At 52.0% G+C, this 27,034-nt stretch overlaps 3 protein-coding genes across 5 annotated transcripts; all 3 read right to left on the bottom strand.

The window, feature by feature from the left end:
- Positions 1–5,600: 5,600 nt before the first annotated feature.
- On the bottom strand, positions 5,601–7,523 carry AURKAIP1 (aurora kinase A interacting protein 1). 2 transcript variants are annotated; one of them, XM_066265209.1, is made up of 4 exons: positions 7,365–7,523; positions 6,878–6,967; positions 5,847–6,292; positions 5,601–5,750 (listed from the first exon to the last, which is right to left on the bottom strand). In XM_066265209.1, exons 2-4 carry the CDS (start codon positions 6,927–6,929, stop codon positions 5,649–5,651), a joined length of 600 nt encoding a protein of 199 aa, XP_066121306.1. In that variant the 5' UTR covers positions 6,930–6,967; positions 7,365–7,523; the 3' UTR covers positions 5,601–5,648. The 2 variants fall into 2 exon arrangements, with proteins under 2 accessions (XP_066121306.1, XP_066121307.1); XM_066265210.1 differs by lacking the exon at positions 7,365–7,523 and adding an exon at positions 7,182–7,334.
- Positions 7,524–9,320: 1,797 nt separating this feature from the next.
- On the bottom strand, positions 9,321–17,760 carry CCNL2 (cyclin L2). Of its 2 annotated transcripts, XM_066270703.1 has the most exons (11): positions 17,337–17,734; positions 16,865–16,939; positions 16,494–16,603; positions 15,442–15,562; positions 14,432–14,496; positions 11,862–11,961; positions 11,560–11,664; positions 11,324–11,465; positions 10,739–10,850; positions 10,572–10,664; positions 9,321–10,450 (listed from the first exon to the last, which is right to left on the bottom strand). In XM_066270703.1, exons 1-11 carry the CDS (start codon positions 17,637–17,639, stop codon positions 10,096–10,098), a joined length of 1,581 nt encoding a protein of 526 aa, XP_066126800.1. In that variant the 5' UTR covers positions 17,640–17,734; the 3' UTR covers positions 9,321–10,095. The 2 variants fall into 2 exon arrangements, with proteins under 2 accessions (XP_066126800.1, XP_066126801.1); XM_066270704.1 differs by lacking the exons at positions 9,321–10,450; positions 10,572–10,664; positions 10,739–10,850; ... (1 more) ...; positions 11,560–11,664; positions 11,862–11,961 and adding an exon at positions 13,537–13,851 and having other exon boundaries at positions 17,337–17,760.
- Positions 17,761–21,215: 3,455 nt separating this feature from the next.
- MRPL20 (mitochondrial ribosomal protein L20) lies at positions 21,216–25,472 on the bottom strand. Its single transcript, XM_066270706.1, has 4 exons — positions 25,299–25,472; positions 25,100–25,210; positions 22,791–22,868; positions 21,216–21,636 (listed from the first exon to the last, which is right to left on the bottom strand). Exons 1-4 carry the CDS (start codon positions 25,383–25,385, stop codon positions 21,463–21,465), a joined length of 450 nt encoding a protein of 149 aa, XP_066126803.1. The 5' UTR covers positions 25,386–25,472; the 3' UTR covers positions 21,216–21,462.
- Between the last annotated feature and the right edge of the window lie 1,562 nt (positions 25,473–27,034).

Raw genomic sequence — 27,034 nt, 5'->3', positions numbered from 1 at the left:
GGTGCCAACCAAGGGCTTCCTGGGGAGGGTGCCAAGCAACCCTCGGAGCCTGTGATGCCTCTCCTGCAGCAGACGGGACAGGAGGCCCTGGGTGCAATGGTGCACCAATCCCGCCGTCCCAGTGCTTCTCGGGATAGGCCCAGTGAATATCTTGCATTGCTTCCTAGAGAATTCTAGGTTTTCCTGGGACTTATTGGCTTTTCAGGGATATAAGGTGCTTCACTACTTGCTCCTGAATTCAGTGGGTGAGTTGAAAAGAGACACTGTTCACAGAACCTCCCTGTGGCCTGTGCAGCCCTCCTGCCAGACCGAGAGTTAAAGCACAAATACAAATGGCTACTTGTGGAAATGGTTATAGACACATGTGTGCACGTGGGTAACCAAAATTACTTTCTAGCTTTGTTGTCTGAGAAGATGCAGAGGCAACGATCACACCCCGCACCCAGATGGGGAAATGGCTTGTTTGGGACTTGGGGTGGGGAGGAGGAGGATATACAAGGTCAAGCCGCAGAACCTGCTGACCCAACATGGAAGGAAGTGCTAACAAAATGATGGGGCATGCCCTGGCTGGTTGGCTCAGCAGTCGAGTGTCGGCCAGGCGTATGGAAGTCCCAGGTTCGATTCCCAGTTAGGTTACACAGGAGAAGCGCCCATCTGCTTCTCTACCCTCCCCCCTCTCCTTTCTCTCTTTCTCTTCCCCTCCCACAGCCAAGGCTCCATTGGAGTAAAGTTGGCCCGGGCGCTGAGGATGGCTCCATGGCCTCTGCCTCAGACACTAAAATGGCTCCAGTTGCAATGGAGCAATGCCCCAGATGGGAAGAGCATCGCCCCCTGGTGGGCATGCCAGGTGGATCCTGGTCGGGCGCATGCGGGAGTCTGTCTCTCTGCCTCCCTACTTCTTGCTTCAGGAAAAAAAAAATAAATAAATAAAGATGGGAGGTGTCCAATGGGCACAGGAGCCATTTGACAGAGCTTCCAGGGGCTATGATGTATCAAATGAAGCAGTAGCTAGCTACCCAGGAGTCCATCCTAACAGAAACGAGTGAATACACAGAATTCTTCCTTGCAGAGTTCCATATTACTTCAGCAGTTGCAGCAGGAATGTGGCATGCAGCATTCCAGCCCCTCATGCACAGCAGAGCACCGGTCAGGTCACCTTTCACCTTGTGGGTCAGACAGAGGTCCAGCTAGGGCTTGACAGGCCAGCTTGTCCATGCTCCACCTGGGAATGGCAGGGGTGGCTGGGTCCAGACAGCTTTACCCTGGCGGCTGGGCCTCAGCGTGGTCATCAGCTGGGTCTGCTCAGTCCATGGGGCCCTCACTCTGCCCACATGGCCCTAACCCTCTGCATGAGCTCCTCGCTCAGCGATCCGGGCCAGGCTTCCTCCTGTCACGGGTGGACACTGCCAGCCCTACAAGGCCTGAGGTCAGCAGCATTGTACCACATGCTATTGGTCAGAGCAGGTCACAACCCAGATCAAGGGAGGGGACACAGACCCTGGCTTTCGATGGAGGGACAGCAAAACCACATAGCCAAGGGGCTTGTGTACAGAAAAGGGGAAATGGTGACATTTTTACTGATGACACACAGGAGGCTAGAGACAAACAAAATAATGAAAGGCAGATAACTCAGAGAATTGTCTGAGGTTTACAAGAACACATCCTTTATGAAAGCTGTTTTTTAATCTAATATAGTTAAACATATATCTTAACATTGAAAAGACCAGAAAATATTTTTCTTGAAGAAAAATAACTTACCTGACTCATAAAAACCAGGTTAGAAAATTTAGGAAAGTTTAAGTGTTGCATAAGAAAATGCCTAATTCTTCCAGAAGCTATAATATCAAGTCACATTATCTTTCACACCTTCATAAAGCCTGAAGTCTGGAAAAGATACACAGCTGTTTTAAATCATAAGTATGAAACCAATCTGATTTGTCCAAGGATTCATCTTTTTTTTTTTTTTTTTTTTTTACAGATACAGAGCGACAGTCAGAGAGAGGGATAGACAGGGACAGACAGACAGAAACGCAGAGATGAGAAGCATCAATCATCAGTTTTTTGTTGTGGCACTTTAGTTGTTCATTGCTTGCTTTCTCATATGTGCCTTGACCTTGGGGTTACAGCAGACTGAGTAACCCCTGCTCAAGCCAGCAACCTTGGGTCCAAGCTGGTGAGCTTTTTGCTCAAACCAGATGAGCCCGCGCTCAAGCTGGTGAGCTCGGGGTTTTGAACCTGGGTCCTCGGCATCCCAGTCCGACGCTCCATCCACTGCGCCACCGCCTGGTCAGGCCAAAGATTCATCTTGATTAAAAATATCACCTGAGGCCTGACCTGCAGTGGCACAGTGGATAAAGTCTCAACCTGGAATGCTGAGGTTGCTGGTTCAAAACCCTGGGCTTGCCTGATCAAAGCACCTATGGGAGTTGATGCTTCCTGATCCTCCCCCTTTCTCTTCTTTTCTCTCTAAAATGAATAAAAGTCTTAAAATATTAAAGAATATATATCAACTGAGCCTAACCGATGGTGGCTCAGGGGATAGGCCGATAGGGCATCAACCTGAAACACTGAGGTCCCAGGTTTGAAACCCTGAGGCTGCCAATTTGAGCATAGGGTCCCTGGCTTGAGAGCAAGATCATCAACATGATCCCAAGGTTGTTGGCTTAAGCAAGGAGTCACTGGCTCAGGTTGATGCCCCCAGTCAAGGCACATGTGAGAAGCAATCAATGAACAATAAAGTGAAGCAACTATAGGTTGATGCTTCTCACTCTCTCCTCACTGTTTCTCTCCACTTTCCTGTGTGTCTCTCTCAAAAGTCAATTATGTGTGTGTACACATAGATCACCTGAACTTTTTCTAATATAAATTGTAAAAGTTCATACTTCCCAGCCTGACTTCAACACTGAAATCACTACGTGAGATAAAGTCTCCTTGGCAATATTTGCTCTCTGCATGAATTTACATTTTATCCAACAATCAACCTCTATCCTACCTTTTCTTTTCTCTTTCCTCTCTCTCTCTTTCTAGCTGTAGATTCTGCCTGGCTCCTTCGTTGGCCTACCATGTGGGCAGGAATGCCCAGGCCAGAAGACACCAGCTATGCCCCAGGCATGGAATAGCTGCCGAAGAGGTAGGGTCCCCAGCAAATACCCCCAGGCCACCCCCATCAGCTCTGGCCTTGGCTGGGGCCTACCCCAGCTGGTATGCAAGTCCTAGGGACCTGCTAGGGGAGGCCGAGGGGAGAGGCAGGCTAGAAGCCGGGACCACACCCCACAGGCAGCCCGTTGGCCCCCACTGACTCACCCCACCCACCTCTGTACTCTGATTCAGGGGGTGCCCAGGGCCAGGGCAGAGGAGACAACAGGGAGAAGGGGCTGCACTTTCCACAGCTTGGAGGCTTCACAGGGAAGAGAAGAGAGGCAGCCTCTTGCAGCCTGGGAGGAGCTGCAGATAAAAATAAAACCCAGAATTCCCTCCTGTGTTTGTGGTCCAGGCCCAAAGGCATCCAAGCCACAGGCAGCACAAGCTGTGTACACGCCACCCAGTAGGGGCAGGGAGAGAGGGGTGCCACAGTCCAGGCCCTGTAGAGGAAGAGGGGGCTGGGAAGACCCTGGAGCTACCTTGACAGGATCAGTGGAATCTGGACCAGGGGTCTTGACTATGATGCTTGGGGCTAATTATTCTAAGAGAGCTGAGGGGCTGCCCTGCAGACAGTAGGACATTTAGCACATCCCTGACCTCCAACCACTGTTGTCAGTACAACCCACACTGTGACAACCAAGATGTCTCTAGATGTTGCCAGGTGCCCTGGAGGCCACAGGCCACCCACCTCCAGCAGGCCCCCCAGCTGGTGCCCAGCCCAGGATGAAGGAGGCTAGAGCAGACGGGCCCTGTGGTGCTCTGCCAGCCCCCAGGTCCTGGTTCTGTGCAGGCTTGCCAGCTGCACAGCCCAGATCCTGACCGAAGCTTTGTCTCCAATGCTCTAACCAAGGACCACATTTCTCCTCCCACTACCCCAGGAAGGGTGGGGTGAGCCAAGGGGCGGCTACACTGCAGAAGCCCTGTTGCAGAGCTGAGACCAGACTTGGCAACAGCAGGGAATGGTCCACTCCACCCCAGGGTGGCTCCACCACTGAGGCTCTGGCCCTGGAACCCCCATGCCACCCACAATTAAAGAAACCAAGACGTAGGAAGGATGTCCTTGACCCCTTCCAGAACTGGGGGCCTTCCAGAGGTGCCCTGGGTCCCCTTAGGCAACGGAGCCAGCAGGGAACGCCATCCTCAGCCCAGACCCCAGGAGCCTGACTGCTGCCCCCTGGCGGCCACCAGCAGAAGCAGGCTTGCGCCATGAATAGCCACAAGACCTCTCCAGGTCATGTATGGCCAGCTGCATCTTTTTCCCTGTCCAGCAGACACAGCTGGTGAGTGCAGGTCCTACCAGCGCCTCTGTCCCCTGACGGGCCCAACGGTCAGAAGCCTGCCTGCCCACCTAGCACACACAGGCAGGGGCCTGCCTGACCCTGTGAAGCTACGTTAGTTGCCACGGCATGATCTGCTCTGTTCCAGGCAAACCACGGGGAAACCTGTGCTCAAGCCTCCCCAAGATCTGCCTTCTCCACAGGGAACTCAAACCCAGGCTCTGCACACACCCCTGTGACAGGGCTATAGAAGGCCCAACAGCCCCATGGGAAGTGGCATGGCCCTTCAAGGGTGGGGGAACACGGGACAGCTCGGGAAGGATGCACTGGCTTCCATCCCTTTCACTCACGATGTCAGGGAGCAGAGCCAGTGCTGAGGGTGAGAACCAGCCTTCCCTACCTCAGCCCAGCCCCTGCCCCCAGACCCACACAGAAGCACAAGGCCCCTCCAGGACCCCACTATTAGGGATAATGCATTCCTCCTCCCTACCCAGAAGGAATCTGGAGTTACCAGGGGCCACGGGCTCACGCCAAGGATCCAGAACTTTTACAGTTCCACACATGGCAACTTCCTCAGCCCACCCCAACCCTGAACCTGCCAGAGCACACCCTCCAGGCTACCCCCATTCAGGCCGCAGGAAGTGGTAAAGGACAAGGAGCCCATAGCCAGCCAGAGGTGCCCACAGCCCAGCCCTAGCTGAGCAGAGTGGCTCAGACGCTCACATAAGGTTCAGGTCATTAGGATCTGCAGGGCACTGTCCGTTATCTCCGGGGCACCAGGGCCTTACCTGCCTCCCTCCCCATTCTCCCGTGAGGCCCTCCCTGAACCCGCCCCCCCCCCACACACACACACTCGCATATCTAAGCATGGGTGTTCTCTGACCTCTAGGGTTATCTGTGGCCCCTGCCATCTGTGTGGCAATTGAGACTGCTTCCCCTGGTAGACTGTAACCACGCTAAAGGCAGGGCTGGGCCTCTGTTCACAGCTATTCCCACGACATACACTCATAGACTGTCGTTCCTGCAGGCTCAGCACCAGGACAAGAGCCAGCTTGGGGTAAAGGACCGCCAGTCTGCTACCCAGAGCCTTTGTGACTTGTCTGACACCAGAAGTTGGTGTCAGTCTCAATCCCGAAGGCAGCTCATGCCAGGCAGAAGAAGGTCCAGGCCCATGGGAACATCTGAGCTCTGTGAACATTTATTACAATGGGGGTTGGTGGCAGTCTATACTCATTTGGCTTTCAGATAGATCTTCGGGGTCTGCCAGCCCACAGGGGCTTCCTTCAGGCCTGCTTTCAGCCAGATGCGCCGCAGGTCTCTCTCGAACTTGATCTGTGAGGGCAGAGAGAGGGACTGCTGACTGGTCTGTGGCACGGTCATGCACTCTTGGCCACCTTAATCCACCCTGGGCCCAGAGCCTGCATGTACCTGCTTCCGTTTCAGGCGTCCTTCCCGGACCTTCCTCCGCAGGAACCGGGTCCTCTTGACCAGTTTGCGGTACTTATGATGGTTCATCTTCCGCCGGCGGATCTTCAGCACATTTTTGCACTGCATCTGGGGTATATCCTGGACCCCCTTGTCCCCCTGCTCAGCACCTTCCTCCACCTGGCTAGGGGGACAGTCGTAGAGCTGGGCTGGAGCCATAGTCTCTGGGGTCCCAGCATCCCGTCTGGGCAGGAGGTACTGGGCGGCCAGCCAGCTCTCCAGGGGGCTGATGGACATCTTCCTGGGGACCAGCATCTCCTCAAGCTCCAGCTGGACCCCCTTGCCCAGGAGGATGGCAACCCCACTGGGGCCTGTTGGCTGTGTGCTGTAGCCAGGCCTGTAAACATGGCTGCCCAGCACTCCTGAGATAGACCAGGGCCGCCAGAGTCCTGCAGGAAACACGGGGGTAGTTACCATCCATAGGGATACCATAGACCTAAGCATGGTCACCTGGAGCTGATGGGCAAGACCTCCATTGCAACCTGACTAGGCAGTGGTGCACTGGATAGAGCGTCGGACTGAGATGTAGAGGACCCAGGTTTGAAACCCTGAGGTCACCAGTTGAGCGCGGGCTCATCTGGTTTGAGCAAGGCTCACCAGCTTGAGCCCAAGGTCGCTGGCTTGAGCAAGGGGTCACTCAGTCTACTATAGCCACCCCTATTCAAGGCACATATGAGAAAGCAATCAATGAACAATTAAGGTGTCACAACGAAAAATTGATGCTTCTCATCTCTCTTCCTTCCTGCCTGTCTGTCCCTCTTTCTGTCTCTGTCACACACACACACACAAGATCTCCATCGCAGACTGGGAGGACCTGCACACCCGTTGATGTTGGGGGGGGGCAGACTTCCTGCTTGAGATGCTTGGATGTGAACAGGGCAGTTGGTGTGGGCAGGCCCTGGCCTCCAGCTGGTGAGGCACCCATTCCTAATCCCGTTGTGTATCCCGCCCATCCACCCCACGGGACTTCTTACCTGGCCTGGGAGCAGCCTTGAGCAGCTGAGAGGTCAGGCGCAGCAGGAACATAGTCCGTGGGTGGCGTAGGGCCCGGACGTTGATGGGAGCTGGAACACAGGTGCACGCGGAGGTCACGCAGGAGCGGCCAGGCAGCCAGGACTGGGTACTGCAGTCCCGCCCCGACCGTGCATCCCGTCACCGTCTCACCCTCTCCCGCCCCGAGGACGTTACTTCAAACATCGCTTCCTCCCTCCAACGACCAGATGCGAGGATAAACCCCGCCCCTGCCAATCAATGCGTGAACGTGGGCAGGTCACCGACCCTGCCTGGGCCCCAGCTTCACCCCGAGGCAACCTCCACGCGGGTCGGAGTCGACGCTCGAACGCCCGGAAGGCGAGGAGGGGCGCCCCAAGGCCGCGGCTGGGCTCTGGTCCCTGGAGCCCGCACGCCGCGGGCGCCCAACCACCCTCTCTCTCCAGGCCGGACCCAGGGACTAAAACTGACCATTCCACCGCCGCTCTCGGACACTTCCGGTCCCTTCCTAAACCAGTCTCCAGCCCCGAAAGTGGCCTCCCGGCAATTCCGACGTGAAACGCCTCCTGCCGTCCCTACGAAGCCCGACTCCTCGTTGGCTCAGGCCCCACCAGGCCCAGAAAGCCACGGTTTCCGGCCAGAGGACCCGCCCCCACTTCCGCCACGCCCCCAGCTCTGCCCGGCCCTTCCGGAGAAAACTACGTCTCCCACAATCCCAAGGGACGCCTTCTGCGCCTGCACTGTTCGAATTCGCAGGGGAAAGGTAGTCCAGAAAGGCAGGCGAAGTAGCGTTTCGGGACTGCGAAAGAAACGTGATCCTAGCGACGGAAGTGTTCGCACGGCGCCGGAAGTGGCTGGAATGCGGCGCCCCCTGAGGCTGGGGGCGAAAGACCCAGAGCTACTGGACTTGCGGGGTGCGTCCTCCCGCGACTCTTCTCCGCAGTCAGGACGTGAAGGTGGTGGAAAGGCGAGGGCGGCCCGGCCTGGGCTCCGCTCCCGCAGCTCGGGCACCAGGGGCGCCGCCCTTTGGCTTGGCGATGCCGGTACTCTGTGGAGTCCCGTTGGTGGCTCTACCAGCGAGTCTTAACAGTATGTGCCAAGCCTGGTCATCCCCAGGCCCCAATATAGCTAAGCCATGAGCTGTACACGCCCATGCGGAGGGCAGACACCCCAGGCTTCAGGCCGCGATATCCAAAGGAGGTCACAGGATGACGCTGCATGCTCCCTTCCAGAGGACTGCTCAAGTAGGAAGGTCTGTGAACATGCCTGTCAGCCCCTCTCGCCAACCGCAGGGCATCCCAAGCTTTTATGATTTGGTCATAAAGAGCACACCACCTGGTGCTGACCCTGTCACTTCCATAGTCCTTGGCTGTATGACTTCCATATGCCTTTCTCCAGGCCCCCTGGCATCAGGAAAGTCATATCCAGACCTGCACAGACGTGCTAGTCTGGGGAAAGCCAACACAGAGCATATGACAGGCCCTAACAGCCCTCACTCCTCACAGCCCACTCAGGACTGGAAAACAGCACCAGACCTACCCTTCTGACCTGCACTGCTACCTGTCCCATTCACTTGCCACTAACCCTGAGGGGAACAGTGGCAGGGGTGATGCTCCCAGGGCCTTGTTCCCAACACACCACGGGTTACAAACCAGTGTCCCTCAGGTGCAAGCTGTTTGTTTTTTTTTTTTAAGTGAGAGGGACAGAGGAAAGGAGAGATGAGAAGCACCAATTCATAGGTGGCACCATCTTAGTTGTCCATTGATTGCCTTCTTATGTGTGCCTTGATGTGGGTGGGGTGGTCCAGCTGATCTAGTAACCTCTTGCTCAAGCCAGTGACCTCTAGGCTGAAGCCAGGGACTTCAGAGTTTCGAACCTAGGTCTGTAGCATCAGGCCAATGCTCTATTCACCTCGCCAGTGCCTGGTTAGCCTATTTGTACTTTTTCTTTTTTTGAGAGAAAGATACGGACAGATAGGGATGGACAGACAGGAAGGGAAAGAGATGAGAAGCATCAATTCTTTATTGCAGCACCTTAGTTGTTCATTAATTGCTTTCTCATATGTGCCTCTACTGGAGGGGGGGAGCACAGCAGAGTGAGTGACTCCTTGCTCAAGTCAGTGACTTTGGGCTCAAGCCAGCAACCTTGGACTTCAAGCTAGCAACAATGGGGTCATGTCTATGACCCCAAACTCAGAGACCTAACGCTCAAGCTGGAAGAGCCCGCACTCAAGCTGGCAATCTCGGGGTTTCAAACCTGGGTCCTATACACCCCAGTCTGATGCTCTATCCACTGTACCACTGCCTGGTCAGGCCTATTTGTACTTTTCAAACCTTCCCTACTTTGCCCACAGAAAGCAGCTTTTCAGAACATGCAGACAGCTGAGGCCCCTATAAGCCTTTGACAGAAGAGCAGGCGCACAGCAGCTCAATACAAAACAACTTTAATGAGATCAGAGACGGCAGCGCGAACACACCACTAGAACGGGTGCTGCGGGCTGTGTGCAGTAACAAGCAAGCAGAAGGACAAACTACAAATTCTTTAATGTTCCAAATATCCTGAGTAGAGAGAATTGTGTTTATTTAACCACATAAAATGCATATATAGGAAACCTCTATTTAGGAGCTGGTGACCTGCACTCAGCATCGCAGATAAAAATATACGACTTTCAACACAGATATCAATACCTTCACATTTTAAAAATCAGAATTCTCTACACAAGTGTTAAGCTGACAGAATTCAAATTCTGAGTTCTCATATATAGCTTTAACTTGTATTAAACACGTTTATTTATAATGTGGATAGAGAATACAGGGCTATTAAGGCCATTTTCTCATTGTGAAACACTGAAAATATGTACATAAGTACAACCTAATATAGGCAAAGGTTCTTAGTCATTTTCTTGGTTGAACGTAATTGAGTATCAGTATAATGAAGACAGCCTGTCGTTAGCACCAATCCACACCACCAGGATGTGTCTTATCTACTTCTGCAGCTCACTACCGCAGAGCTGCGGCCAGGGTGGGCCCTGTGCCAGGACCAGTGTGCACCATGCCCAGGCCAGCCTGAAGGGCACCTTGCCAGCCTCTCGATTCCATCTCCAAATTCATCACAAGGTCCAGAGCCAACAAGCACTTACAAAGAGTTGCGTCACAGGCCAGAGGTGTGCAGGGTAAGGGCAGCCCTCCGGGACCCCCGCACCTCACCTCCGATGCCTGCTGTGCCCAGGGTGGTCCCGCTCATAGCGATGGCCTGTTCGTTCATAAGACCGCGAACGCTCCCGTCGCTGATCTCTATAGTAATGACTTTTTTTCTTGTACTTTCCAGAATGATCTGCTCTTTCCCGTGAACGGCTTCGAGAGCGGGAGGAGCTCCGGCTCCGAGACTTGTGTGGTTTCTGGGCGGGATACTTGCAGTCCTTGGACTTCCGGTAGCTCCTCACCTTGGAGCCCTTGTAGGGAGCGCCGCGGTGTGCCTGTCTTGGTGGTGAGTCACTCCGGCTCCGTGAGCGGCTCTGGGACTTGGACCCACCAGACGTTGAGCCACTGTCACTTTTCCTATGAAGGAAACACCACCAAGCGGGTGACCAATGGCCCCAACACCCGAGGGGTGGCCACATCACCTCTGCACCCTGGGGAAAATGCCCTCCCACGAGGCACAGGACCCCAGGGCACACACCTCCTCTTAGGAGAAGCGGATCTCGATGGGGACCTTGAGTAGCTCTGCTCACGGCTCCCACTTCGACTTCGACTGCCTCGTCCCTTTGGCAAGCTGAGAACAAGCGGTAGCAGTTACAAACCTGAACTCCACCGACCCCCATGGCCTCTGGGCACTCAGGCACTCACCCATTCACAGGGCTGTCAGCCTTGGCTTTCTTCACGCCCTCTGCTTTCCTCTTGGTGTTCTTCACAGAGAGTGGGGAAGCCTTGTTCCCTTTACCTTCTTTGGGAGATTCCGCTAGAACCACATACAAGAAGTTAATAACTCAACCATCAGAAAGCTTACAAAGAGGTTAAACAGAGCAAAACAGCACTTCCATAGGACTCATGGAGACACATGCCAATCTTAACTTCCTGCTCCCAGCCTGGGACCTGGCATCTAAACATGCACCAGAGAGATGCAGAGGGCCACCTGTCTGGCGCAACTTCCCTCAGGAGCTGGGAAAAAGTGTCACGCTAAATCTAGGGTCTGACAACACAGATCTACTGCTCTAGATCTATACAACTGGGTAGGCTGGGCAAACAAAAGCATTTGAAAAGCCTGTCCATAGCCCTTGCTAATAAAAATTAAACAATGACGAAAGCTAACTCCTTTCGGAGTCCCATTCCATTTCAAAGAGCACCAAGAGTTTGCTGTAGGCTCTGGTGCCTGTGGTACCCAGACAAGTTTGGAGGAAGGAGGGTTGTCTTGCAGAGAGCAGAATGACTTACTGGGCTTGGGAGCAGGTGAGAACCCCGCAGTGCCATCCAGGGCCTGGGTACCGCCTGGCAGCAAGCCCTTGGCTTGCGCCTTTGCCTCTTCAATGGCGTGCTTTCTCTTTTCCACCTCATTTTCCAGATGTGTCAGATCGACCTATAAAAGTCAAAATCCATCTGTTCAGAACCAAAGGCTTCTAGTCAAACACAAATTATATGTTACACACACAAAAAAAAAAACACAGGAGAACCTTTTTCCGAGTATAAAGCTGCAGGATTTTTAAACAGATTTCTTGAATTTCTTCTTCAGTTGCTCCAAACAAAAGAAACCAATGGGGACGATTGGGCAATGGAATCTGCAAACACAAATGCCACTAGTGAGCCTTTCCTCATGGCCAAAAAGGTTCTTAGTACAATAAAAACATGGCTGCTGGTCACTAAGAAATAGGCTTCTTATTGGCACCAGTGAGCATAGTTCGAAGAACACTATGTGAACATGTACTGGAGGCTGGAGAAAGGGTTGGACTGGAACCCGCGGTGGAGCAGCACTGACCTCCAGTGTCCGGGCGGCGAGATAAATGCAGGCACAGGCGATGCTCTCAGGCTGGAACCTCACAAACACGTCCGTGCGGAGGCTGTCATTCATGTAATTCCTGAAACCAAAAACAAGAAGAACTGCAACACCATGGCAACCCAGGACACCCGTCTGCGTTATCTACAGAGGTCACTGCTCCTCTAAGGAATCTACTGCTAGGACTGGAGCTACACAGTCCTGTGACTCCTGAGTTCAGGGAAAAAAGTTCTAACTGCTTTTTCTGGACAGGACAGAAAAATGGGGAAATTGTTGGCAAAAATTTTTTAGGCTGGCTGAATGTCAGACAATTCGTGTTGCTATGAAAGAGAACCAACTTTAACTTTACTTTTCCCTCTCAACTTTGGCCTGCTCTCATGCAAAGCACAATGCCTCAGAAAGAAAACGGCTACTGTAGGGGTGAGAAAGTACTTGATTAAAGAAATCTAAACGCTCGGAATCCATAGTGCAGAGAAACATGCAAACTCAATGGACTGCTGAGCACGGAGCCGTGAGGCTTTTCTGAGACAAGCCATCCTCTCGCATTCCTCTTCCTTCAAGTGTCCACAGCCCGGCCGTTCTTCATCCTCAAGGAAGTCCGCTCGGAAAGGGGGAAACGCCCTGGGAGCATGGGAACATCACGCTGAGGAGGGCTCAGTGCCCAGAGGGCAGTCCTCTTCTCAGGCTTATCAAAGACCTGTTTCTAAATTGTCCCATTTCAACAAGGAGTCTTAAAATGAACATTCATAAAATCAGACAAAAGCAAAGAAACACTACAGGCTTCACCACAATCAATACATTTATAAACTTTACCATAATTTAAAAAATAGAAAAATACAAAACATTTGCATTTTTAATTTAAAAGGTTTTAAAATGGCTACACATAACATTTCCTCTCATATATATTGCTCTAAGATTTAACAGATCAAATTCAGACCTCATGTTGTTAAACATTATCAATATTGCATACAAGAATTAATCCCATGAGAAAACTGAACAGGGGGGATAGATTCACTGCTCCCAACATAGCCCAGTATGGCAAGCCTTAGTCAGGCTGCATCCACAGTAAACCAAATCATTCTGTGCTCTGACTGATACACACCCCACCCCCACATACACACACCCCCATCCTGGTATCCTTGCTCCTAAACCCCGGAGAAGGTGACATACAAACCCACTCTGAAATTTTTCAATGATAAAGCTACCCGCACTGACTAGCAGCACCCGGCTCTGGAAGCCCTTGCTCCAGGCCATCGAGAGGTGATCAAGAGAAGTCTGTGTGTTGGCACCACGGCCACACAGACCAGAGCATTGTAAGTGAACAGTTCAAACATTTTTATAAACATAACCATCAAGAACTTTGGTTCTAATAAAAAATGTTAAGTACTCAAATAGTGATAAAAACATTAATCCATTAACTTTTAAGTTCTAAAAACAAAACAAAGTCCTCAAAACATATATTTAAACTTACTGCTATATTTGAAATATTACAATATAAAGTGTCCATGGAATAATTTAAAGATGCAAACCTTTTTTACTAATGTGTATCAAAACTTAGCTGCTGAAAGGAGCAACTTTAGAATTTCCAGAAACAATGCCATAATCCCATACTGAAATTTCAACTCCCATCAGCCAATTCTTACAGCTTTCCATAGAATATTTTTCAAAGAAAGGTATTGCATCTTTATTGCACAGGTAGGTACAGCAATTTTAAAAGGCAAAATTCAAGTCAAGACAGTTATCAAGTCTAATCAATACAGTTACCAACGCACGACAGAGGTTAACAAGAAGCACAACCGTGAGCACCACAGCAGCAGTCGGCCAGCACTAGACTATCGTGAGCATACCACCATCTAGAGCCAGCCTTCGGTGGAGAGCCTGCACGGGAGTGGCTGCAGACGACCGCTGTCCCTGCACCGAAGCGCTTGGACAGTAGAGGAGAAGTCTTAGTCACTTACCCTCAGAGGCTACCCTTTGATTGAAAGAGTACAGAAAAGAAAAGTCAAAATAGGTTCTCTATTAGACATAGCATAGCACCAGACAATTCAGGCAGCAAAAATATGACCCATATAGACTTTACTTTGTGGGAAAATTCTACAAAGCACCCAGCACTGAACTGTTACTTCAGGCTTCATTTCTAACATATGCATTAAAATCACTCCCCAGAATTGTAGACAAACTTTACAACCCTCCCCTTTTCTCCCACAGGATTCTCTTTAGCTGACACAACTAGGAGCAACTTCACAGGATATACAGGACCACTAAGTCCATGCTGGCATCCATGGGAAAGATCCCGGGGTGCCCAGTCAACACCCCCACAGTAAGCCCACTGACTGCTCCAGGGACAAGAAGGACTGTGGGCCACCTTACCGTTACACTAGTGCCTGTTATTTGGGAGGCTGGTTGGAATTTACACTGCAGGAACACTGGGCATAGACAAATCCAGCCCACAGCCAAGTCATGGGACTGACTACCCACTGCCCAAGTGCCTCAAATAAACATATTCCTGCACTGCCCTTGCTGGTCTCATAAAACAAGGAAGGTCAACTCACCATGAAGTCTGGACCAGGTGTTGGTTACGCTCACACTCTAACACCTGAAGGTACATAACGATTATCTGGAAGATACGGGTCAGGCAGTTATTACCAAGAACCCTGGGAACCCAGAACTCAGATCTTGAGGGCATCCATGCAGCAAATAAGAGCCTCATGCTAGATTCCAGCGTGGCTCCTGGTCACACGCCCGGTGCACAGCTCAGGTGGAGGGTTTGTGCTGATGTGCCTGCACCCTGCCTTCACAGCCGGGCCGCAGGAAAGCATGAGGCCCACGCTGCACCCATGGAGAAGGTCTTGTTTATCACATGTGTTCACCCGTGAAATCAACCCGCCTTACACAACTCTGTACCCAGTCTCCAACTTACACAAACACAGTGTGAAAACACTGCCGCAAATGAAGAAAAGTTCTCACACCTACGAGTAATTTACTGAGACTCTGGGTTAATGCCAGAAAGTCATATAAGCAAAAGAGAGAATATCAAGAAACCCATCAATAAAAAGGGGATAAAAGCAAAGACACAAACAGCAATCTGTTTTTGAAACAAGCTTTGTGTGTGAGTAGAATACAGAAGGAACACAGGGCATTGTACAGCAGACAGCAGCCACACTCTTCAACTAACACTAGCTGCAAAACTGCTTCTTTTCCAAATAAAAGGATTCAGAATTCTTCCAAATCCCCCAGAAGAGGAAATGAGGCCGTAACTAAAGCAACTTTAGAAGTGAACTCTTAACAGAGAAAAATGTAAACTGGCATACATTTTTTTTAAGTTCATCACTATCTTTGAAAGCTCAAACTTATAAGATTCCACTTCCAAAACTCTTAAGAACACGTTACTAAAATTAACATAACACAACAAATCTAATGAGTAAAGAGTATTTTCAGGCTATAGATATAAACTGGAAAACCAAGTTGGGGACATATTTAATCCTCTTCAGAGTTTTATATCTTGGTGTGAATTGAACAAGTGGCTTGGTGGGCTCATGGGGCAATGGGGCCTCATACCCACCTTGTGAGGGTGCTTCACATGGACACAGAAACCCAGCTCTTTGAGAACTCGTCTTTCCGCCTTTATAATTTGGTTCTTTAAATTAACATAATCTTGATCCAACACTAGAGGCACAGGTTTCCTACAAAGACATAGCATGGCAGATCAAATAAAACAAACTCTTTCAAATCCCAATTACTCTAAAACAACGAAAATCTACTGTAAACACCACAAAACAGATGTGGCAAACAAGTTCATTTCCTTCCAAATCTTCATCCAACCCCAACACTAACCGGACCTCACTGCACATGTACCAACTACACTCTGGCTAAAGGCACAAGGGTATGGATGAATGAAAATCCAAAGAACCAAAGGAAGCACAACCATCAAACAGCCAGGCTGTGTTCTCCACAGGACTACCATCAGTTTCATTTTTACTTTAAAAAAATTTTTTTTTGTTTATTCATCTTAGAGAGGAGAGTGAAGGGGTATGTCACAGAAATATCAACTCCCACATGTGCCTTCACCAAGCAAGCCCAGGGTATCCAACCACACCCTAAGTGTTGCAAGTCGATGCTTTATTCACTGCGCCACCACAGGTCAGGCTCCATCAGCTTTAGAAGTGTAAAGTCTAGAAAGTAAGGTCTGAGGAGTAGTTCCCAATTCGGGGCACTTGTGCTGTCCTGGGGCCACATCTGGAGATGTTTTGGCCATTGAAACCTAAGGAGCAGCTGTTTGCATCTAGTGTGCAAGGGCCAAGGAGTTTGCTGAACACCCAACAATAAGCAGGACAGACTACACAACACAGAATCCACCATCCTGAAATGTCAACAGTGCAAAGGTGGAGAACCCAGCTCTGGAGCTTTCAGAGACTGACATGGGAAAACCAGGAAGCCAATGCCAGCAAACTGTAGCCACTGTGGGATGCCCTCCCTACCATGGTCCCTGCCCACATTCAACAGGACTTTGGGGACATGCTGGGCACACCCTGAATTTTGTTTCAAAAACATGAGTGTCATTTAATAACCATAGAAACAACACAGATGTTCTTAACAAATCTGATATAAACTCACTTTTTCTCTCTCAGATGTCGAAGGCGATGAAACACGTTCATGACATCCCGTATCCGTCTTGGAGCCTCTTCAATTTTGGAGGCCAGGTGAACACAGGCCATTGACACGTGCTGAAATGTAAGCATTGCAACACACAGATGTTTCCGTGTTGATGGCCTCCAACAGCTTAAGGGCGATAAAGAGCAAAGAGCAGGTGCACCGGAGGAAGAGGTCACCTGGGTCACAAGTAGGGGCTTCCCAATCCCTCCAGTGCAGCGCTCTGAATGGAAAAAAGGCAGGGACTCTCTTATGAGTAACCCGGCAAAACAATAAACCCAAGTTTCCTCCCAACACGTTTCTGTGGGTAAGAAACGCTGGCAGAACCCCCTTACCTCCATGGAATGCTTCACAAAGGACTTGGTATAAAAGAACCGCTGGAACAACACCTGCCCAGTAGCCATAGCCACCTGGAAAACACAAAAACAAAGGTTGCCATTGTTTTAAGTGCGCACAGTTCGGAATTTTGGGGTTCCCAACACAGTCAAAATACACGTTTTCCACGTCCTCCGGGGTCTTCGCGTCCGTTGCCTCGCCGCCCTCACCACCTGTGGCGGACCGATGGCGGAGAAGCGTTGGGCCCGGTCCCGGGCGGGGACAGGCCTGGATCGGGGGCGGGCGCTGGGCCCGCGTCCCGGGCTGACAAGAACCGGGGTAGGGGTGGGCGCTAGGCCCCGGCCCCAGGTCCCGGCGGGGACAAGATCGGGGGTCGGCGCTGGGCGGGCGGGCACCCCACCAACAAAGGGCCCGGCCACTTCCCCCGGCGCGGCGGTTACCTCGGCCCGAGACTCGCGGCTGCGCCCTCACCTGCGGCAGGCGGAGCAGGATGCCGGCCGCCTGGATGAGCTCGCAGCCCACCACGCGGAGGTCGGTCTCCGTGTCGGTGTCGAGACCACTCGACATGGACGGGGTGAAGCGGAGCTTGTCGTCAGGCAGGAGACAGTTCTCCAAGGTGATGAGCACCCCGGAGTACAGCCGGTCCCCAATCAGCACCCCCTGCGACCCGGGGGCTGTGCTCCCCGAGCCCGCGGTCCCGGCCCCTGCTGCGGGGGCCGCTGACCCCGGAGCCCCGGCCACGGCTGTAGCAGCCGCTGCCGCCGCCGCCGCCATTTTGTGCCGCCGACTCTTCTTCGGGCTCCTTCCCGGCAGGGCGGCTCCTGGCGAACTTCTGCTGCTGCGATCGCCCCGCCCAGCCACGTGTCATTGGTCCGAACGGCGGACAGCCAGGCGCCACCTTGCCACTATTGGCTAAATGACCTGCCCGTAAAAGTGGCAGCCGACGCCGGAACTCGGTGCGGGTGGGGGTGCGCTCGTTACCCAGAGGACCCCGCGGGGCCCGGGGTAGGCGCGGTCTGGGCCTCGACCCGGAAGCATTACCTGCCGGTGCTGTCCTGGGCCATTCTGGCGCGTGTGCACATTTCTCACGTAGAGTTGGGAACTCTTTAGTCCTGCGCTGCAGCCCGAAGTCTCCTTACTGGGGATCTCGCTATTCCCGAAGGGGTTTTCGGGAAGTCCGCAGGCACTGAGGGTTCGGGCCGCGGGCGGTGCGACTAGGCGGGACGACCCCTCCCAGAAGGGTGCGTTTAGAGATCGGCGGCTGTCCTTCCGCTGCTGGATTATGTTTCACGAACCAGTGGGAACCAGGACTTGGGAGGAGGCCTCCTGGAGGTGTCTGAGGATGTCAACATTTATGATAAACGTTAACTAAGTCAGGACGTGTGGGAGGGGCTCTTACACTCTGTCATCGGGAAAACCCTGCAGGGACAGCTTTAGAGCTAAGACCGACATCCACGACAGTGACTGCCCCTGTCCATAACTTCCTCTTTCCGCTCTTGAAAGTACTTCCCCCATTTTCCTCCGGGCGGAAACCTCCACCGGGTTGGCCTTCGCTGCACATTCTGGATTGCAGTCTTTATCCCCCTGAGTAAATTATTTTTGCTGAATTAACACCTGGACGATGTTTTCTTTATGTCGGCATATTTGGAGCTCATTCGGGATCCAGAGGACCCCCCCATAGCTCCAGGGCTGGTGAGCAAACAGGTGTGGCGCCCACAGAGCCATCTAAGCTCCGCTTTTCTCCTTGGGACCTTAAGGGTAAGTCCTGGATCCGAACTTCTGCTTTTATGTTCTGATGTTTTCTGGGCTCTAGACTCAGGATCTATTTAGAGGGCATTCTTGTTTGCCTAAATTAATACGTGGCCGCTGGCGTGGTCATTCCACTCCAGATCTTAGTGAATCCAGGTTTTGAGGTACAAATATTAACACCAGAGCATCACAGTTAATGCCTTTAGAATAGTCCAAAAGAAAAATTAAACAAGGAAAAAAATCAGTTGAGTACACAGGGAAGAGGAGTACACTGAACTTACTGTTTCTACAAAGCCCATGGGATCATGAGGAAAGGCTTAAGTTCCTGCAGGAGTTGTGAGTTGGCATCGCCAGCCTGGAATGCCTCAGGAGCCATGGTAAGGGGGCTTGGACTTCCCCCTACAGTGGGAGCCCTTAACATATTTACACATTTATGAACCCCTCTTGACTCTACTGACCCTCCACTTCCTCACTGGTTATACCAGGTACTCTCTGGGTTAGTGACTGCCAACCTCTGGTGGTATTTAAATCACCTGACTGCGTGCTGCTATGACATCTATAACAGAGGAGCAGATGCAGTATTAGATATCTGTTGCTACAGTTACCCCAAACGTTAGCCAGGACTAATGGTGGGAAAGGAGGAATTTCTTGTCTGTAAACCCAGACAAGCAAACAGCTTATCATTGGCCCTGCCCTGACTACTTGTCCATCCCCAGAACAAAGACTGGCTAGAGGAGAGGGAAAAGCTGATGGCTATAGCCAGTCAGGATCAGGTCGTGGGACGGAAAGGGGTCCAGTAGTTGGGAGGAGGAGGAAGTACTGGGAGCCTCCCAGTTGTCTGCCACACGCCCATCATCCTTTTTTTTTTTTTTTTTCTTTTCATTTTTCCAAAGCTGGAAACGGGGAGGCAGTCATACAGACTTCCGCATGCGCCCGACTGGGATCCACCCGGCATGCCCACTAGGGGGCGATGCTCTGCCCCTCTGGGGCATCGCTCTGTTGCATCCAGAACCATTCTAGCGCCTGAGGCAGAGGCCACAGAGCCATCCCCAGCGCGGGGCCGCAGGAGGGGAAGAGAGAGACAGAGAGGAAGGAGAGAGGGAGGGGTGGAGAAGCAGATGGGCGCTTCTCCAGTGTGCCCTGGCCAGGAATCGAACCTGGGATTCCTGCACGCCAGGCCGACGCTCTACCACTGAGCCAACCGGCCAGGGCCCGCCCATCATCCTTTATTGAGATAAAGGCAGCTTCTCTAGTGCTGTGCTTTGTGCTCCACCCCTTTACCCAAGCAATAGCCATTTACCAATGAGCATGTGCATTGAAGACCTTGTGCACATAGCTGGGCACTGTATGAGGTGCAACTAAAAAGTGACTCATCCTCAGGCCTCCAAATGTTTTTGGTCTAGTGGCCATCAATACACACGGTGAAAGGACCAGGAGGGGTTTTTTAGGAGGCCAGTGCAGTGATTGGAGGCGGAAGAGAAGCTGGCCTACAATGAGGATGGAGAAAAGTGGACAGACTCAGATCACTAGGCAGTAGATGACCTAGACTTGATTGGCTCTGGATGGCATTGAAGGTGGGTGTTGAGTCCAAGGAATAAACCCGGAAGGACCTCCAAGGGGACTGCTGGCAAAGGAGGGACGGAATAACCCACAGAACCCAGTGTGGGAGCATTAAGAATGGGGCAACGTAGGTGTGCATTACCAGATAAATATAGGAGTCACCAACAGGCAGTGAATGCTACCTTGGGCCTGCAGAGCTTCCCTAGGGCAGGGCCCTGGGGGGAGTGAGGAGAGAAGGAAGCGCGTGGTCCTTAGAAGCCACGGGCTGACAGTTTTCACTGAACTTGGTTCTAGAAGATGGCTCTGTTGAGTGCCACTGAGGCCAACTGCAGACTCGGAGACAGAAGGCTAGAGGTAGAGACCAGAGCAGGGTTAAGAGGAAGGAAAGCATACTTGAGGTGGAAGGGGCTCACAATATGGATGGGAAACCCTGGCCCTGAGCAGGAGGGGGCACATCCTGTATCTCTGGGTGGTAATGGTCAGAGGACATGTGGGGGGTATATAAGGGAGGTACAGAGCTGGCATCTCTGGATCCTATCAGTGGAGTTAGGGTACTAAGAACTCATTCCTGGGCTTGACTCTGGACTCCGTGAAGTAGTTATCTGGGGAAGGACCTCCCCAGGTGATCCAATGGTTACCCAACTTGTGGGAGTTATGGTGAGATGGACCAGAAGAGCAACTCTGCCTGCTGTTCCTTCTGGGTTGGGGAGTGAGGGAGATGGCAGGGAAAGGCTAGCCCACAGCATGGCTGAAGAGCTGAGCCACGGGTCCCTGCTGGAAAGGTGAGAAGGGTAGAGGGTAACGTCAAGCACAGGTAGGGCCAGAGTGGGGCTGGGGGCCTTGGGCGCTAGACGGGCACCCACAACCCCAAGGGGAGCCAGGGTCAGAGTCCCGGTGTAAACACCGCACTTGCAGGAGAGGATCTAAGGTTCTGAGAGGAAGGCAAATGCTCAGGTGACCCCTCCCCCCACAAGGAAGCAGGTGACAGGCACTGGAGGCAGAGCACACCAGGTGTGTTTGCTTGATGCCAGAGGACACAACTTAAGACACTGACCACCACACAAGCTTTATTTGCACAATCTACGTGAAATGTTTCTGGTCTGTCCCAAGGAGGACAAACAGGCCTTTCTCTCATACCTGTTCCTGAAATGTAAATTAACACAATTGCAAATCAAAATTAACACAGTCTTGGCAAATGATTCTTACCCCTTTCCAGTTATGATCATTGGGGTGGAAGCCTTTTTCTAAGACACTCGGCTGCAGATGGCAGGTGGTGTCAGCGTCCCCCTCAGTAGTACTGTACCACTCTGGAAAAGATGCCTTCAGGCTCCTTCCCGTCCCCCAAGGCAGCAGCAAATCCTTCCTCTCGCCTCCTTTTGGCCAAAGCAGCCAAGGATTTAAAAGTCTTTGGTTCATAGATGGCTAGATCAGCCAGTACTTTCCTGTTGAGCTCCACTTGGCACTGGAAAGAGAATTAGAGACTGTGTCAGCATCCAAAATGCATTTTCCTGAAGCAGGAAAAGAGAATGCCGCTGAGCACCGCTAAGCACATAAGCTTGGGCATCTCAAAGGAGCACCTTCTGCACTGTTCCAGGGCAGACTCTGCCCTCATAAGACACAGTGTCTGTTTAGGGAGGGGGGAGGAGGAAGGTGAGAAGAGAGTGGTGAATTCCATCCAAGCGGAATGTTGGAAGATGAATGTGGACAAGGAGGGAAAGGCATTCCTGCAGGAGGTGACTGGAGAGGAGGCTAGCATCCAGTCCTGATGCCAGGAAACCAAGGAACCTGTTTACGGTGAACAGTCATCACCCAGACAGAACTACCCCTGCAGGGCTAGGGGTCATCCTTGAAGTCAGTTCAGAAAAATGACAATTCCCATTTACAAACAATGAAACAAGATGAGCAGAGGAAGCAGGGACCAAAACGGGACATTCCCAAGTCCCACAAAATCATCTGCCATGTAAAACTACAGGTGACTTCAGAAAACCAGAGAAGAGGTGGGATGGTGTCCAGGCATTACATGCAGGAGGGGAGCCTGTTCCACCAGCTGGGACCTGTGCCCTAGGCAAAGTCTTCTTTCTAAACCTCAGTTCCCCAGCAAGACCCCAAAGATCTTTGTACAGTACCAAAGACAGGAACTGGTTCAAGGTAGAAGCTCAACACCCACCCTCCTTAGGGAACAGTATAATCACCAGATAAAACAATTACCAAAAACAAAACAATAACCAAGATTTGGTGACACATATTTACTTTCCTCCTCCAAAACGTTTTCCTCCTTTCTAATCGCATGAATTTCAACTTTATCTGCTGCCTCATCAGAACTCAATCAAGGTAAAAACTCTGAAATTAAACTTTAAAGTTAGAGCCAAGTTTTTCCCTTGATGGGGAAACACCAGGGCTCATGTCTTGCTACCCCATACTCATTTCCAATTCTGCCACCAGGAAGTCAAGAGCAACATGGAAATGGGGAGTCCCTGAACTAGCCAGAGCTCCACCCAGAAGACAAAAGCAGTGTTCAGGTGCTAACACTGTGCTGCCCTGCTGTGGGGCCAGGCCAGCTTGGGCTGGTTTCTGTAGACGTTCAGCGTCTTGTTAGAACCACATCCTCAACCATACCTTAACTAAATTGGCAATGAACGCTGAGTACTTCAGGCCATGTTCCTGGGAGGCAGCTGTAATTCGATTAATCCAGAGCTGAAATAAGAAAACATTGAGATGCTTAAGAACTAACTCTATATTATCTCCACATCTCCCAGCAACGGTTCTGACTGAACTAGGTTTTTTGTAAAAATGCAAAAGTCCGTGTTTTCTGTTCGAGTAGTGAGCAAAAGCTGGTGCTGTTCGTGCACACCCCAGCTTCTTTCTCAGCAAGTAGGGAAGTGGTGGGTCGTGAAACTAAATTCAAAACCCAGTTAGGCACTGGGAACACAAAGAAGGGCTAGAGACCGTAGCAGACACAGCTCCGGCTCTGAGTAAGGAAAGGATTGGATCCATGTGGTGAGTTGCAGCAGCCTCTGAGATGAGTGCTGCCATGTGGGATGAAACACTTGGAGGGAAACTTAAAGAACAGCTTGAGGAAGAGCAGGGCTGGGCGGAGGGAGGACCTGGCTGGCAAGGAGCCGCCGGGTATTCCAGGGCAGGGGAGTCGAGGCTAGGGCAGGACCAGGAGAGATCTGGAAGGATGAGCCAGTGATGCACATGCTTCTGAATGGGATCTTTTCTAATTTTTTTTTTTTTTTTTTTTTGGTATTTTTCCGAAGTTGGAAACAGGAAGGCATTCAGACAGACTCCCGCATGCACCCGACTGGGATCCACCCGGCATGCCCACCAGGGGGTGATGCTCTGCCCATCTGGGGCATTGCTCTGTTGCAATCAGAGCCATTCTAGCACCTAAGGCAGAGGCCATAGAGCCATCCTCAGCGCCCGGGCCATCTCTGCTCCATGGAGCCCTGGCTGCGGGAGGGGAAGAGAGAAACAGAGAGGAAGAAGAGGAGGAGGGGTGGAGAAGCAGATGGGTGCCTCTCCTGTGTGCCCTGGCCGGGAATCGAACCCGGGACTCCTGCACGCCAGGCCAACGCTCTATCACTGAGCCAACCAGCCAGGAATGGGATCTTTTCTGTTACATAAAGATTCTCTTAAGCCACTCTTGACTCAATGTGAAGACTCCAGTCCACTTTCTTCCCCTCCTTCAGTGGTTCTCAAGTTTAATCGTGCATCAGAATTACCCATAGATTTGATAAAATATTGTTGGGCTCCACTTCTGGGTTTCTGCTTCAGTAGGTACAGGTGTGGCCTGAGAGTCTGCATTTCTAACACGTTCCCACAAGACACTGCAGCTGTGCAGGGACTCCACTCTGGGAACCTCTGCTCCCTCTGTGGCAGTCCACATGCATATGCCAGCAGCCACTGCTCACAAACCTTCATACCACTTTCGGACAGATGCACCGTTGGATTCCTGGGGGCCCCTGGGGCATGCACCTCCTCTATCCCATGCTGAGAAAACCCACAGGCCCAAACAACAGTGCTGGTCCGCAAAAGGCACTCTTCATTAACCGTAGATTAGACCCCACACATGTGGGTCTGTACCTGAGACCCACATGCGTGGGGTCTAATCTACGGTTAATGAAGCACCTATGATTGATTATAAAGGCTCAGAATTACCACACACACACACACACACACACACACACACACACGTTCCTTATTCATTCAGCCCATATTTGCAGAGTGTTACTAATCTGGACCCTGGGGTCACAGCATTCAGCAGCATAAAGATCCCTTGTGAAATCTACATTCTAGTGGCAGTGGCAGAGGATCAATAAACAACTGACCAAGTAAAAATATGACGCCCTGAATGCTGAATTCACAAGGGTGCTAAGCTGCGCTGACCTGAGAAGGTGGCACTCCGTGGAAACCCAAGTGCAAACTGCTTGGGAGGGATCAGGTGAGCAGGGGCGTGGAGGTGCTCCAGGACAAAGCCAGAGTAACCAAGTCCCCTGCATTCGACTTTCCTTACGAGTGGGATGGACAGCCACACAAACAAGGTCTCAGGCAGAGGGGCGTGAGAGCAGCAGACACAGCAGAGTGGTTGGGGGAGCAGGGATACTGGCGAGGGGGCTGCTCTGGTGGCGCAGGCGGGAGGTGGCGATGAGGGCGCGGTACCCTGGGCACCGGAATCCTGCCCGGGTTTGAGGGTGGGGGTGAGAACAAGACACACAAAAGCACTGAGGGAGGTGCTGAGGTTTCTGCCTCGGCAGCATGAGGATAGAGAAGTCATCCCCTGAGATGCGGGGTCTGGCTTCAGGCACGCCGGCGGTCCTAGCGGGAGGGAGGGCGGCGGGCCAGGCCCCTCCTCCACCTGCAGAGACACGGCTCCAGGGCCACGACGCGGGGTGGGATGACGGGACCCCCAGGTCCAGGCTCACCGTCCTCAATATCCTCCTTTTCATTCTCCGGGCTTTCGTGCATTTCACAAACGCTCTCGTTACAGCCCGGACTGCCAGCCGGTAGCAGCGGTTCTTCCTTCCCCGGAAATGCTGGGTCAAGAAACGGAAGAGGGTTGGCGGTGTAGCCAGCAGGCTCCCGGGACGTGCAGGGGACGCGGGGCGTCGGCAGCCAACTCACCCGCGCGTGTTTCAGCACTTCCTGGACCCGCCAGTAGCGGTCGGTGACGCGGTTCCGCAGCCAGAGCTGCGCAGTGATGAAGACCATAGCACCCCGGGTTTGGGGGTCCTCTGCTCAAAGACACGCGCCGCGCCAGCCGAGCGCTTCCGGGTTAGCGCCCTACCCCCACCCTACTCCGGGAACTTCCGGGGCATCGCTCATGCGCTCCAACCCTACTGTGGCTTCCAGTGCGTGCTCAGCCTCCTGGGAATCCGGGAAGAAGACGTGGGAAAGAAAAGAGGTACCCCATGCCTAAGTTGGGGCCTGTCCGTGTGCCGTGCGAAGATTGTTTATTTTTGTTTTTGTTTTTTACAGAGGCAGAGATAGACAGGGACAGACAGACAGAAACGGAGAGAGATGAGAAGCATCAATCATTCGTTTTTCGTTGCGCCTTGCGACTTCTTAGTTGTTCATTGATTGCTTTCTCATATGTGCCTTGACCACGGGCCTTCAGCAGACCGAGTAACCCTTTGCTGGAGCCAGCGACCTTGGGTCCAAGCTGGTGAGCTTTTTTGCTCAAGCCAGATGAGCCCGCGCTCAAGCTGGCGACCTCGGGGTCTCGAACCTGGGTCCTTCCGCATCCCAGTCTGACGCTCTATCCACTGCGCCACCACCTGGTCAGGCGCCGTGCGGAGATTGAAGGACCCACGCACTCGCCGCTGGGTGAACCTGGCGGAAAACGGCAGGGCTCAAAGGCTACGTGTTATGCGGTTCCGTCCTACGGAATGCCTGGAATAGGCCGATCCACCGACACCGAGCCCACGGGGACGGGCTGGGAGCTGGGGGGTGGCTGCCAGGGGACTGGGTTTCCTTTCGGGTGATAACAGGTTGTGCAGTTGAATAGTGGTGGCGGTTGCATAACACTGTGAAAGTCCTAAACGCCACTTAATTGGACCCTTTGAAGTACTTAAACTGGTAAATTTTACAGTATGTGTATTTTACCACAATAAAAAAATAGTGAGGAGGCCCGGGCAGAGTAGCTCAGTTAAAGCATCTTTTCTACACGCCAGGGTTGGGGGCTGATCCCTAGTTAGTGCACATACAACAAGCAACAATGAATGCATAACTAAGTGATTCAACAAATGGATGATTCTCTCCTCCCTACCCCCTTTCTCCCTAAAAATAAATAAATAAAATTTAAATCCGACTGACAATCTTTACCTGTGTGCAGGATCTGATCACTTTTCACCTCTTGTATAAAATAATAATAATAAATTGTGCCTGAGCTGTGGTGACCCAGTGGATAAAGCATCAATCTGGAATGCTGAGGTTGCTGGTTTCAGGCCCTAGGCTTTCCTGGTCAAGGCACATATGGGAACTTACTACTAGGAATTGATGTTTCCCACTCCTCCACCTCCCTTTCTCTCTCTCTAAAATCAATAAATAAAATCTTAAAAGGACCCCCACAAGACTTGCAACCAGAGGAGCAATGGGCAGCAGCAGCTTGTCCCAGGCTAACCCCCTAAACCTGTCTCCAAGGCCCCCTTTTCTCTGACTCCAGTGAGTTACAGCCGCCCCACCTAGGCTCTCTCCTGTTGCTTCTTTCATCCTAAGCCCTTCCTTGTTTCACTAACCACAGCTTTAATAAAGGTACTCTTAAGCAAAAAGATGGTAGCTGCTGCTTTGAGAAAGGACTGCAGAGGCAAGTGCTCAAGCAGGAAGACCAGTTAGACTGGAGCTGGCCTGGCTGTGGCAAC

Source organism: Saccopteryx bilineata, chromosome 3 (genome assembly GCF_036850765.1).
Source record: "Saccopteryx bilineata isolate mSacBil1 chromosome 3, mSacBil1_pri_phased_curated, whole genome shotgun sequence".
Taxonomy (NCBI): Eukaryota; Metazoa; Chordata; class Mammalia; order Chiroptera; family Emballonuridae; genus Saccopteryx; species Saccopteryx bilineata.
This window is presented reverse-complemented; position numbering and strand designations above follow the sequence as displayed.

Coding starts and splice junctions, on each gene's coding strand:
- MRPL20 (XM_066270706.1), bottom strand. CDS start 25,385: ATGGTCTTCATCACTGCGCAGCTCTGGCTGCGGAACCGCGTCACCGAC. Junction 25,211..25,298: donor AAGTGCTGAAACACGCGCGG/GTGAGTTGGCTG, acceptor TTCTTGACCCAG/CATTTCCGGGGAAGGAAGAA. Junction 21,637..22,790: donor TCATTGCCAATTTAGTTAAG/GTATGGTTGAGG, acceptor TTCTCTTTCCAG/TGCCAAGTGGAGCTCAACAG.
- AURKAIP1 (XM_066265209.1), bottom strand. CDS start 6,929: ATGTTCCTGCTGCGCCTGACCTCTCAGCTGCTCAAGGCTGCTCCCAGG. Junction 6,293..6,877: donor CAAGGCTGCTCCCAGGCCAG/GTAAGAAGTCCC, acceptor TGTTTCCTGCAG/GACTCTGGCGGCCCTGGTCT. Junction 5,751..5,846: donor GACGCCTGAAACGGAAGCAG/GTACATGCAGGC, acceptor CTGCCCTCACAG/ATCAAGTTCGAGAGAGACCT.
- CCNL2 (XM_066270703.1), bottom strand. CDS start 17,639: ATGGCGGCGGCGGCGGCAGCGGCTGCTACAGCCGTGGCCGGGGCTCCG. Junction 14,497..15,441: donor ATGTGAAGCACCCTCACAAG/GTGGGTATGAGG, acceptor CGTATCTTCCAG/ATAATCGTTATGTACCTTCA. Junction 11,962..14,431: donor CACCTGGTCCAGACTTCATG/GTGAGTTGACCT, acceptor TTTTGGTTTCAG/GAATTACATGAATGACAGCC.